General features: G+C 36.1%; 1 protein-coding gene across 4 annotated transcripts in view; it reads left to right on the top strand.

The window, feature by feature from the left end:
* Phkb (phosphorylase kinase regulatory subunit beta) overlaps window positions 1–13,761 on the top strand; it is a 197,549-nt gene that overhangs the window by 138,476 nt on the left and 45,312 nt on the right. For all 4 annotated transcript variants that reach the window (XM_042667366.1, XM_042667367.1, XM_042667369.1 and 1 more), the window contains 3 exons: window positions 7,447–7,502; window positions 7,991–8,084; window positions 13,574–13,657. In XM_042667366.1, the coding sequence (XP_042523300.1) occupies window positions 7,447–7,502; window positions 7,991–8,084; window positions 13,574–13,657 (234 nt within the window). The remainder of the gene's footprint in view (window positions 1–7,446; window positions 7,503–7,990; window positions 8,085–13,573; window positions 13,658–13,761) is intronic.

The raw sequence follows: 13,761 nt of genomic DNA, 5'->3' as shown, positions 1-13,761 counted from the left end.
GTCTTCTTCCTCCCTTGCCTTGTTTTTAATAAAAAAAAGCCTATTAAAGGGAGCCACAATCGCTTATTTTATTCACCATTGAGCATATTAAAAATAAAACTAATTTGACTAGGGCTTAGCAGAATGTTGCAAAAATAAGAATTATTGTATGGATTTTTTAACAGATGAGATAAATTTTAAACCTAATTGACAAGAACTAAAGCATTGTGTTCTATCAAAATGCAGAAAATATACATTTGTAGGCAACATCTGAAATTATCTTAAAATCTGATCTCAAATGGATAAAGAATAGTTTGTTGATGGGCCTTTGCACCATTCTTCCCACACATACCAAAGACAATGCTAACATGTTTGTATAACCAAAAAATTGTTAATTTTGTATCAAATTAACTGGACCAGAGGTTGCCCAGATATTTGCCTAAAAACTATTCTGGGTATATTTTCATTTCAACTATTTTTATGAATTGCTTCCAAAATTAACATTTAAATCAATACTGAACAAACCAGATTGTCCTCCCCAATGCAGATGGAGTTCATCCAGTCAGTTGGAAGCTGACTGACTACTCAGTAGAAGGAAGATTCTCACTGTAAGACTACCTTCAAACTCTGACATTGGCTTTTTTCTTGCCTCTTGACTTGAAGAGAAACACCAGTTCTTCCTGGCTCTTAAGTCAGCCTAATGTTAGACTAGATCTACCATTACCTCTAAGGGTTTCTGGCTTTCAGATTCAGACTAGTTCTGACCATCAGCTCTTCAGATTCCCTAGATTGCCAAACAATCCTGCACATCTTGGATCTTTCCATCTTCCAGAATCATGTGTGCCAATTCCGTTTAATAAATTTCTTTCCAACTCTCCTTCCTTTACCTCCTCACCTCTCCACACACACACACACACACACACACACACACACACACACACACACACACACACACACACACACACACACACACACACACACACACACACACACAGAGTTTCTTTTGAGAACTCTGTCCGATACATACCACATAGCAGCAACATATTATCTTGAAATAAAAACACATTGTGGTATCTGTCATTTTAACTGCAGACCTAGACATAACCTATAGGTTAAGCTAAGCTCTAAAACTACAATGTATAATATTTGCAAAATTATGTAATAGTTCTGTATGTCAGTTTCCTGATTTTTAAAATGAGATCTTTTTGTAAGAGTAAAGGTCAGAGTACACTTGAATAATACATGGCACACAGATTCTCAAGACATTAACATTCGCACCATTCTTCATATTCTAAACCAGACTACAAGACAAAGAACAGTAAAATAATAAGACCAATCTTATCAGTAGGCTGCTGTGTTGTTTCTGTGAATAAATTGTAACTGAACATCTATGTATTTTTTTTGCCTTCTTCCTAGAAAAGATTCAGACTCTAACCTCTATCCTTCTCGCCAAATCTAAACCTGCCATTCTTAATTGACAATCTTTCAATAAATCACAGCTAGCAGTGCCTTGAATGAGTTAGGATAAGTTTTGGTATCGTTGTTCCTATGTAACTATAACCACATCCAGAGATTTCACTTCCAAAAGTTGACTGCCCTCAAATAATTAAAACAATGAGATGACATTAATAAATATGGTACATCTACAAAATGGAATGTTAAACAGAATGTCTTAATAGACATGGTCTGTGTATTTATAAATGAAAAGAATACCATGATATGCAATAATTAGTGGGAAAAGTGCTAAGTCCTCATTTGCTCCTATAAGCATGAAGAAACTTCAGAAAAGAGGCATGAATAATAATCAGTAGATTACCTAGTTGTTAGCTGATGGTGACTGAATAGATGGGGGGGACGGCACATTTGAAAAAGACATTCACTGAAAACTTTTTCAGAGCTTTTAATCTTTTGAATTTTTTGACCTCATTAATGAATCATCTATCGGAATACATAGACTTACAAAGAACATGGAGAAGAAAATATGAGACTTGTTCATATTATAGCTTCTCTATATTCCTTTTGAAAGTTTTTTACACTGTTTTATTTATAGTACCAAGGTACAGATCTCTATCCTTACTACTTTGACCTGATTTGAGTAATTTAAAAACTAGAATCTGGAAATGAACTTGTAATGTGTTAATTATCATAGTTTTAAATCTTAAGATGAGTTGCAGTCTTAAACCAGGTAGTGCCAAGATGATATTATTATACTGTGGAAGTGCTTCTTCCATTGAACACTTAAAAATTAAGTTTGCAAGTTCATGTGAATGTGCTTTATCATAATGCAGAAATTTACTAAACAGATGTAGTCCAACATTATTGAAAATGGAAGTTTTGAGCCAGAATATTTCCCATTATATGTTGTTAGTCTAAAGTCATGTGATTATATGGCATTATATAAATGTGTGTACATTTAATTATGGTTATTTCTCTTTTATAAAAACTATCCTGGGGCCCGGAAAGTGGCTCAGTGGTAGAGCACTTGCCTTGCATGCATGAGGCCCTGGGTTCGATTCCTCAGCACCACATAAGCAGAAAAAAAAAGCCCGAAGTAGCGCTATGTCTCAAGTGGTAGAGTGCTAGCCTTGAGCTGAAGAGCTGAGGCACAGCACCCAGGCCCAGAGTTCAGGCCCCACAACCATACCCCCCCCCCAAAAAAAAAAAAAACTATCCTGGTTTGTATTTGCAAACATATGTTGTGTATGTGTGTGAGGGATCTGTAAAGTCTAACCCATAATACAAAGAACAGTTTCTTCAGGCCATCAAATCAGTACCAATTGCCTTCCCTTTAGAAAAAGTTACTTGTGACCAGCCCTAGTTGTTTGTTTTTTAAAAGCAAGCACAAGGAGCCCCTCTCAGAGCTCACTGTGGTTAACCCATTCATAAGCATTCCAAAAACTAAGCCACTTCCAAAGTGAGGGTACCAGGCAGTCCATGACTAGTGCCCAGTGACTCACACATAACATTTGCTCTTGCTAATAGGGACAGATCATATTTGAACACCCTGATGTTTAGATTCTGGATAGAACAGAAAGTGCAAATTAAATGAGATGGACAGAAACTTCAGGTGAGTGAACTGTACTTTCTAGTGGATTCTAAAACAGATAGGAGACAAGCAGGAAGTAGTAGTTTGCACCTGTGTGATACAAGACTCAGGAAGTTTGGAGTTTGAGAAACAGTGGTTCTGGAATAGAGAACGGATGTCCTAAACATTACAAATCTGTCCATCACCCATCATCCTTTCCTGTTCTTCATTCACTCAACATTTTTTGGCCACCTTTGGCATGCAAATCAATGCTACAAAAAAAATTAATGTGACACAATATGGATAAAGGTAGGCATGAAGCAAAGTCCAAGGAATCATCTTGCAGGGGACATATGTTTGGTTGTGTTATTAGAGTTCATACAAAATCTAATATTTTTAGTACTTATATGCCTGTGTTAAATGATTGTGTATGCTCTACTAATCCAATGAAATAATACATATTGTCCTCATTACTCTATGAAGCATTTTTAGTAGACACAGTTTATAGATAAGCAAACTAAGATTTGTTGAAATTGACACACAACAAATACTAGCATAAATAATCATTTGTGTTGCATATCTTACAAGCCTCTTTTGTTTGATCTTACTCATATATAGTAGACATGCTTAAGATTCTTATTCCCATTTCACAGTTTTCTCATCAGTAAATAAGAATAATTTTATTAACCTATCTAATAAAAGTGTTTAATGCAGCTTTGTGGTGGTCAGTCTGTATTGTCAGTGTGCATATTCAGCTGTTACTGAGTATAAGCCTTGAAAGGAAGGTAAAAAGGATCAAGAATGCCTTGAATATCTGAGGCTTGAACTAGGGCCTGGGCTCTGTGCCTGAGCTTTCCTTTCTCTCTCTCTCTCTCTCTCTCTCTCTCTCTCTCTCCCTCTCTCAAAACTAATGATCTACCACTTGAGCCCCAATTCCACTTCCATTTTTTGGCACTTAATTGGGCATAAACATCTCACAGACTTTCCTGTCCAGGCTGGATTCAGGCTGGCTTCAAACCACAACCCTCAGATCTCAGCCTCATGAGTAACTACAATTATAGGCATGAACCACTGACACCCAGCCCTGACACATTTTTTGTCTAAAACAGATAAATTCATAATGTGTTTTGTATGGATAAAGAATGCTTGACAGTTTAGTGGAATTAAGTATGGAAAGCAATACTTAAGTTGTATCCATGGTAAGTTTAAAACTTCTAGTAGATGACCACAATCATTATCAAAGTAAGTGACAATATGGACTTATAAATTGGTCTTTCAGTTCCAAAGCCTGCCTTCTCTCCACTCATAAAAGCAGAAGTTAGTAGTTAAGAGTTCAGACTACAGTCAGACATATGGGTCTGATTCTAGCAGTACTCTTTACTAGTTCTATGTCTTTGAATATGCTACTTCAACTTTCTGAACTTCATTTTTCTTATATGTACAATAGAAATAATAATTTGTCAAGCACTTAAATAGTTCCTGGCCCACAGAGTTAAATGTTTGCTAGAAATGAAAACAGGAAGCAAGATTAATGGTGCCTTGTGAAGAAGGGACTCATAGGATTTGGGTGACTGATTGAATTTGAGGGGTAAAATTAAGGTATCAAAGATAATCCTGAGGTTTCCAGCTATTGTGGCCTATTATGAGGTTGAGCAGTGTTAATGAGTTTTTATTTTCTATTTTAAAATTGATAGTTATACTAAGGAATTTCAATTTATGCCAGTTTATTATTACCATGTATCTTGATCAGTGTCACCCATTCCATCATTCTCCCCCATCTTAACCTAACCCCACATATTCCTCAGGTTACCTCGTTCCATTTTTGCATATGTACATTGAGTTTTAGGACTGTAATTGTCCACAATTCCTCTCTCCTTTCATCAGCCTCTTAGTCCTTTAGCTCTATCCATCTCAGACAAAACAAGTTTCAGCTTCCTGGCATTCATTTTGTTAAACTGCCAGTTAATTGTTCAAAGGACTTACACTGTGACAATCCATCCTTGTACATACCATACTTCAGTTAGTTTGATTGTATATATGTTCATATGGCCTTACATGTGGTTTTATAAGTTTAGATTTTAGTTCTAACTTCCACATTTAAGAAAAAACATGTGCCCTTTGTCTCTGAACCTGACTTACATCAGAATTGGATTTTATTTACTTTTTCTTGTTTTTAATTTATTTTTTATTATTGTTAGGTAGTTGTATAAAATGATTTTATCCAGCATATCATTTATGGCTACACATCTTGATCAGTGTCATCCCTTTCATCATTTTGTACCATCTCTCCCAACCCCACTAATCCCCTCAATTTATCTCAATATACTTTCACATATATACATTAAATATTATGACTGTATTATCCCACCCTTAGCTTTAGCCAGCAGTAGTGGTGGTTTGAAAGGAAGGTAGTTGTTGAGCAGAAACTACACATGCCAAATTCTTTCTGAGCAGAGAATGGCTTGAGGAGTTCTATTTGGGCTAGAGTTGAAAGCCCAGCTCCATTATGGTTGATGGTGTATAAATCAGAACTTTCTAAATTGCTAGATTTTTTTTAATTTTTATTTATTTTTTATTGTAAAAATACAGTACAGAGGAGTTACAATTACATGGGCAAGATAATGAGTACATTTCTTATCAAGCATTGTAGCCTCCTCCTTTGTTTCCCCTTCCCATCCCTTCCCATCCTCCCCCTACCCCTAAATTGCTGGATTTTTTGCTGTTAAAGAGTTCTTTAGGGGCTGGGAATGTGGCTTAGTGGTAGAGTGCTTGATTCGCATGCATAAGGCCCTGGGTTCAATTCCTCAGCATCACATAAGCAGAAAAAAGCTGGAAGTGGCATTGTGACTGAAATGGTAGGGCATTAGCCTTGAGCTAAAGAGCTGAGGGACAGCACCCAGGCCCAGAGTTCAGCCCCAATGACGGACAAAAAAAAAAAAAAAAGAGAGAGAGAGAGAGAGTTCTTTAGCCATTAGTTACTAACCAGATGTTCACTGCGACTCAACATGTGTACTGGCCATTTTCAGTCTTAGTACTCTCTCCTGCAAATGGAAACAATATTATCCTAAATAATTGGTCTATGATTCAAAAAGAAGATGCCAATTTTCCAATTAGGTTCTATAAAGTGCCTTATTTATTATAACTGTATTCTATTATGTTTCTACTTGCTTTTTATTTAAGAATCTCTTAATAGTTCCAGAGATTGTAGATAATGGCCCACTCTAAGGTAATCCTCCTCCTGATGAAGTAAATACTAGGTCTAATCAACTTAATTGTTTCATTTGTTGCTAGAAATCTTGATGAGATGGAATAATTAGTTCTTTTCTCATCTTTTTGTGAAACATTTAATTGTAAGGTCTTTATCAGTTAAAATAGAATTTGTAACATTATTGTAATATGCATTTGTTTTCCTTGATTTGTTATGTTTTATCTTATAAATTTATTTAAATTACATGAAAGTCTGCCTGTTACAGCATTTTCACAATGACTCTGGGAACTGCCCCTTTGACGGTATGATATTTACTGCTGGTATATGGATTGTGGTGTTTCTTGCCTGCCATCATACATAAATTCTAGTGGCAGATTGAATACCATGGAGAGGAACTAACTGATGGTAAATCAAATGTTTTACAGTATACTATTGAGAATTTTGAATTCATTATATAAAGTTATATTTGATCACTATTTTCAGAGCCCCCATCCTATACTGATACTTCCTTACATTCTTTGTTAATTATATAAAGACTCAAAAGTGAGTTTCTTTTAACAATGCATTAATATATGTTATAGTGAATCTTTTCAACACAAAAATAGAGTAGCAAATATCCAACACTGTTTTTGATTAGAACTATTAAATCTAACAGCTTGTATTTAGTGAACATAATGGTAATTATATAGTCAGCTGAGGAGTTCATTCTCTACCAGAGAAACTACATATTAGAACAAAGCTATTTTGATATATAAAATGCCAAAGGGAAATTGGCTAATAAGAAAGGAAATAACCTTATATGTGGTTAAGATGTCAAATGAACAATTTTAACTCACAATCATTTTTTACAGGGAATACATAAATTGGATTTTTATTTTTAGTTCTTCTTCTTCCCTTCAGAATTAAATGATGGAAAATGACTCTCAGTCCCCAAACTACTCTTATGCATCATTCAAAATAGCCCTGACAGTCTAACCCCTCTGGTAGTGATAAGATTTATGACTTTTCATTCCTTGTGTTCCATTACTCTGTCTACACCATCAAATTGATTAGTAGGCAGTGGCAAGCTAGTAAAGAAAGGCAGCAGCTTAGAGCCAGCTGGTGTCCATCATCTTAATGAACTGCTTAGAGATGGTTAATATTGTCCTTGATCCTCATTGTAGCTGATGATGACCAAATCCTTTGAAATGTTCTCTCACACACCCCCCACACACACCTTTATTCTGTGTTACAGGGACCACTGGAAAACGATTTGGTAGTCCATGTAGCACTCGTAGCAGAAAGTCAACGGTATGAAATCCAAATGGGTGGTGTTTTCTTTTGTGGGGAGAGGAGGGTGAATATTTACACTTATCATATTCTGTAGAGATTAACTTTATAGATTTCTTGCCAGGGTTTCAAGAATGTCATTTTAAATGCTAGCACTACATTCTTTTATGTTTAAAAATATTTTTTGTCTTAGCTGATGTGAATATTAAACTGTAACCAATGCCAGTGCTACCTGGATTATAGTTTTAAGAAATGAGTACAAGAACATTATGGGGATTCCCAACATTAGCACTTAAACTTACTGCCAGCCCTCAGAGTTCTCATCTGATACTCTAGGAAAAATCCAGGAAGACCTGGACTCCAGGGCATATGGTACATTGATGACATTAACAGATTAATATGAATAATATGCTCCAAGTTATCATATTCTCTTCCCTTTTATCCTTCTGATTTGTCATTTCCTAAACTGTATATGATGCATTGTCTAAAAATGTCTCTTTTCTCTTTAGCCTTCAAGTGTTTCTTAACACATATGGTATTCAAACTCAAACTCCTCAACAGGTAGAACCAATTCAGATCTGGCCTCAGCAGGAGCTTGTGAAAGTAAGTCATTTTGCCTCTTTATATTCTCCTTTAAAAAGGTAGCAGAGCATGATGATTGGATTTACTTTATAGGTGAGATGTATAGTTAAAAATCCAACTCTGAAATAGGATCATTAATCCCAAACTTTCTAATTGAGAAATTTGCTTTGTAGGATGTTACCTAAAAGTAAATAATAAAACTGCATTCTGTGTGATGTGTGCATATGTGTGCACACGTATACATGCACAATGAATATTGCATTCACAGGTCTTACTCATTTCACTCCTGGTAAAGAGCACTTAGGAATTAGTCTTAATTTCAGTTGTCATTTTTTGTCAGTTGTGATTTAATTTTTTGATAAATACTACCCCTCTCTTTTTCCTTTATTTGCTGTTTGAAGTATGAAGTATTTCTTATCCCTTCAGTTTGCCGCTCTCAAAGAAAGCATAAAATGATGTCCTAGCTTGTATTTGATGTCTAATTGGAATTAGATTAAAAGGTGACTTTGGAGACCTTTGTACACACTGCTCTTCAAAAGGGTCAAGAATTGCTATGTTGTGAATATTCTTCCTCATTAGAAACAGGGAATTGTTTGACTCCCACTTGTTGTTCAGAAACTGCCATTTCCTATGGTAATTGTTAAAAACAATCCCGGAACAGTCTTCCTTCTTACAAACAGTATTTGTTAAAAAAAAAAAAAAATTCTCAAGTAGTCAAGGTTAAAGTGATTAAATTGATATAAATATTTGTGGTCAAATCTGAGATGCCACAAAAAAGGAAGGAATGACATTGATCAAGAAGCATTGTATGCTGGGTGACAATGGCTCACACCTGTAATTTTAACTACTTAGGAGACTGAGAACTGAGGATCAGTTTAAAGCCAGCCCCAGCAAGAATGTCCATAAGCTTTAATTAACCACCAAAATCCAGCAGTAGAACTGTGGCTCAAGTGGTAAAGTGCTAGTCTTGAGCTTAAAAGCTCAGAGAAAGAGCACAGGTCCTGGAAACCCCAAAACTCACACACACACACACACACACACACACAAGTTTTGTACCAATTAATAATAAAAATATTTTTAAAACAATAAGGTCTGAGATAGTTGAGGCACACATGACATGGCAGGAACCCATAATTGCTATTCACCAGGCTAGACCTTACCTCTAGGCAACACAAAATAGATTGTAGGTGTCTCACAAATAAGCACAAGCTGTTAAAGGGACCTCATACCTCTCTAAAAATTAGACATTCTCCTTGTACTCCACTTCCCACCCAATGGAGTGCTAAGGCAGAAAGAACAAAGATCCGTTAGAGAGGTAACAGTTTGAAATCACATATGATGTAAATAATGAGGAGATCTGATTTTTATGGTGGAAGAGAATAAAAGATAATAAGCAAGACCAAGTAGGAACTGAGGAGCTGAAGGCAAGCAGAGGAGGCAATGTAGTAATGAAAAGTATTCCAAACCCTAAGGCTTACACACTGCAGATTGTTATTTACATGCAGGTTGTTTCTGCTGAAACACTTTTATGGTCTCACAGAAAGCTCTACAGAATGGAAACAAAGGTCAGTCTTTGATAAATATACACTTAAAGCAAATTAACCCAAATCTGTTTTTGTTCTTCTCAAGACTAATATGAGCAAATTTTCATCATAATTTTTGTGGTATCTACCAAATAACATGCAGCCAAGATGTAAAAGGCCAACATGATTAACAAATCACTTGAATGTAGCATTTTATTCATTCCAAATACCTGCTATATTCAGAGCCCCTGGGGCACTAAGGTGACCTCTGAGTCTAACCATAGGACAATAGCTGATTATAATTCACTCTGATAACAGCTCTGAAGAGATTCCTCTGCTGTGGATCACAGGGGCAGTAGAAAGCATTCTGTTGCACAGCAAGTAAAGACAGCAGATCCTGACTTTATACTTTTTACATTTTATTATTTTAAAGATTTAGTAAATGGTATACACTGTGGTATTTGGTTTGGTTAAAGATAAAAGCTGAATCACAAATCCAGCTTCCATGTACCTTTGTGAAGAGCAAGATTGTTCTCTGATTGTTGTTTCAGACTGTATCTCCCAAACTACTGTCCTTTAGAATTCATCCTCTATATGTGTTGCCTAGCATACTGACCCTTTATAAGCCTTTCTGTTAAAAACAAAGGCGCTCCCTCTAATCTTACCTAATGTACATATTTTTATGCCTTTTATTCTGAGAACCTGCAACCTATTTCAGCCAGTAAAGAGGATGTAGGGTAGAGAGCTAAGAGCGGGCCTTTTGTGTTGTGGTTAATGTTCATGACGTGACTGGTGTGATTTGCTTCAAGGTGATCTGATCCTGTTATACAATGATCTGATTCTGTTATACAGTGCCAATCTAATTAGTATAAAGTACTTCTGTTTTCTGGATAGTTTGGTTGCTTCTATGTATTTCAGTCCAAGTTTTATGTATATTATAAAAGGGACACAGTAGTATCTCTACCCAAGAATGGAGTGAACATTACAGAGTGGCATTACTTAATTGCTGCAGACTTGTCTCAGAAAATGTTTCCATTGTTGTAAAGAATAGTGGCTCAAGAAACTTGCCTAGTAATTTGTTCATGGCTGTTTAATATTATTACTGTCTTAAATCCAAGGTAGTTTATGAAATCTGAAATTTTGAAAATATTTGTGGAAAAGGTGCTCCGTCTAGTGTTATGTGTCCAAGTTTCAGTGTAGTTATGCAATATAATATTGCAGAAGTACTTTTTTGGGCAGTTAACTCTGTCTGCTATTCCAGAACCAGTCTTCATTGCACATGTGGCTCAGGAGGACAGTTGGTTGCTCCCCCATTCATCCATTTCCTAAGTATTAACTACATGCAGGCACAATGCCAAATTAGGGGATGCTGTTTTCTAAGAATGTTCAATTCAAAAGGAGAAATCAGGACAAAGTCAACTTTGACATGGTAGAATAAACAAAGAAATCTAGTACATTAATTTTGTATGTGACAAAGTTGTTGTTTGAAATAAATTCAAATAATCAGCATAATATAGAAATAGTTGGTTTGATTTTAGGAAAACTTAGGTTAGTGTCTACCTTTCATAAGTGCAAAAAATAGTAGACACAGTAAAGATTTAAGTGCTTTAAAGTTATTAAAATATAAAAACACTAGAAGGAAAATGAGGCAATATTTTTATTGCAGATGCTAGGGGTATTTATTTATAGAAGGATATCAATGTCAAAGGCCTTTAAGAAATGACTGGCTTTGTATTTAATCTTAATTAAATACAGTACAAGTAACCTGATACATTAAAAGTATGTTGTCGACCATGACTGGGAATGTGGCAGAATTGTAGAGTGCTTCCTAGCATGCATGAAACCCTTGGTTTGATCACTCAGTACCACATAAACAGAAAAATCCAGAAGTGGTTCTATGGCTCAAATGGTAGAGCACTAGCCTTGAGCACAGAGAGGTTCAGGGACAGAGCCCAGGCCCTCAGTTCAGTCCCCAGGACTGGCAAAATAAAAAGTATGTGTAACCCAAAAGGTGGAAGTGGCGCTGTGGCTCAAGTGGTTGATGATTAGCCTGGAACAAAAAATTCATAGCATCCTAAGTGGTGCAAGCCACAGGACTAACACCAAATGATACTGATAACAACAACAACAACAATAATAATAAAAGTGTTTGTGAAATTTCCTATTAGGAAAATGTTTAGATTGAAGTATGCTGAAATGATGCTTGATCTAGTATGTAGTCCGCTCAGACAATATTCTTATGGTAGGAAAAAAAATGAAAAAATTTATAATATATAAGTAGACATTTAATATGTTTGAAAATGTTGAGCCACAAATATTTTAGTACAGTAGTTTTAAGAGTAAAATGAACATCACTTTGACTCAAGAAAGTGACTAAAAGATCTGTGCACTATTAATGCCAGTGTAATAATCAGCTAGGTATTATCTTTCAGAGAGAAGGTTCATCCTCTTTGATTTAGCAAGTCTACAGAATTATCCTGCAGATACAATTGCACACTGCCAAAAGTGTTACTGGAATTATTTTTAAAATAATAAAATAATTAGCAACTACTTTCATCATTGCCCAGGTGCTAAATAGGATAAAGGATCTTCATGATTGAATTAAGTGCTCAGTTCTGGTATTAACTCCTAATTCATTGCAACAGTATGTTTTTGCCTTATAGAAAATTTAGGCATTTCTATTCTTGTGCTGTACATTTCCCTGTTTTCTAATACTTAACGGTTTTTACTCACAGTTAGACTTTTTCAGTCACTTCAGCATTGGTAGACAGAGAAAATGAATGGCCTCATTTTAATATCTTGAAACCATAACACCACAATATTAAGTCATAAAAATATGAATCTGTTTATAAAAGCATTAGTATATATCAATAATATAGACATATATATACATAACCCCTGTTTATGGGGCAGTGAGAATAAACAAGGCCAGCCAGCCATTTTTAGAACATACTTTGAATTATTTATAAAATTCATATAATCAGAAAGATCAATAAAGGTGATTCCATTTTGGTGGTAAATACATGAAGATATAAACCCAGTAGAAGGTATATGGGCCTGATTTTTTGAAACTCTTAGATAATCAGATACAAGTCAAGACAGAGCCATACAAGTTGTGCATTTACAATAACATAAGAATAGTGTTGCTGGGAGCCAGTGGTTCACGCCTGTAATCCTAGCTACTGAGGTGGCTGAGGTCTGAGGATCACGGTTCAAAGCCAGCCCGGGCAGAAAAGTCCGTGAGACTCTCTCCAATTAACCATCAGAAAACTGGAAGTGGTGCTGTGGCTCAAGCTGTAGACCGCTCGCCTTGAGCTGAGGAGCTCGGATAGTGCCCAAGCCCAGAGTTCAAGCCCCATGACCGACCAAAAAAAAATTTTAGGAGGTTGCTAAATGAATATACTGTTTTTCTCTTTAAAAAGCTTGGTAGCTTGGAAGTGGCGCTGTAGCTCAAGTGGTAGAGTGCTCGCCTTGAGCTGAAGAGCTGAAGGACAGCACCCAGGCCCAGAGTTCAAGCCCCATGACCGACAAAAAAAAAAAAAAAAAAAAAGATTTGATTGCTGGGCGCTGGTGGCTCACGCCTGTAATCCTAGCTACTCAGGAGGCTGAGATCTGAGGATCGCGGTTCAAAGCCAGCCCGGGCAGGAGAGACCATGAGACTCCTATCTCCAATAAACCACCAGAAAACCGGAAGTGGCGCTGTAGCTCAAGTGGTAGAGCGCTCGCCTTGAGCTGAAGAGCTGAGGGACAGCGCCCAGGCCCAGAGTTCAAGCCCCACGACCGACCAAAAAAAAAAAAAAAGCTTGGTAGCTTAAAATCTTAAGTTAATATATTGATTAGCTTGCAGTATTTGGTTCAAGTTTCCCTTGCCTCTTTTTCTTTTTTTTTGAAAAATCATAAACTAAAAAGCCAATGGGGAAGAGAAAATGGTTTTTAAAAAAGTATGGATTCTTGTCTGACTCTGATTTACAAATTTGTGTTTTACAGGCTTATTTCCACCTAGGTATCAATGAAAAGTTAGGACTCTCCGGAAGGCCAGATAGACCCATTGGCTGCCTGGGTACATCAAAGGTGCTTGAAAAAGTTCTGCCCAGTGTTTGAATTGTGATAGCACATGTTAAGATGATATTTGACATACTATCCCTCTATTATCATATTTTATGATGGACTAAGGC

The sequence above is a fragment of the Dipodomys spectabilis genome, unplaced genomic scaffold (assembly GCF_019054845.1).
Source record: "Dipodomys spectabilis isolate Male_0828 unplaced genomic scaffold, ASM1905484v1 ptg000394l, whole genome shotgun sequence".
NCBI classification, from domain to species: Eukaryota; Metazoa; Chordata; class Mammalia; order Rodentia; family Heteromyidae; genus Dipodomys; species Dipodomys spectabilis.
The sequence above is the reverse complement of the archived record's forward strand: the minus strand, read 5'-3'. Positions and strand labels throughout refer to the sequence as shown.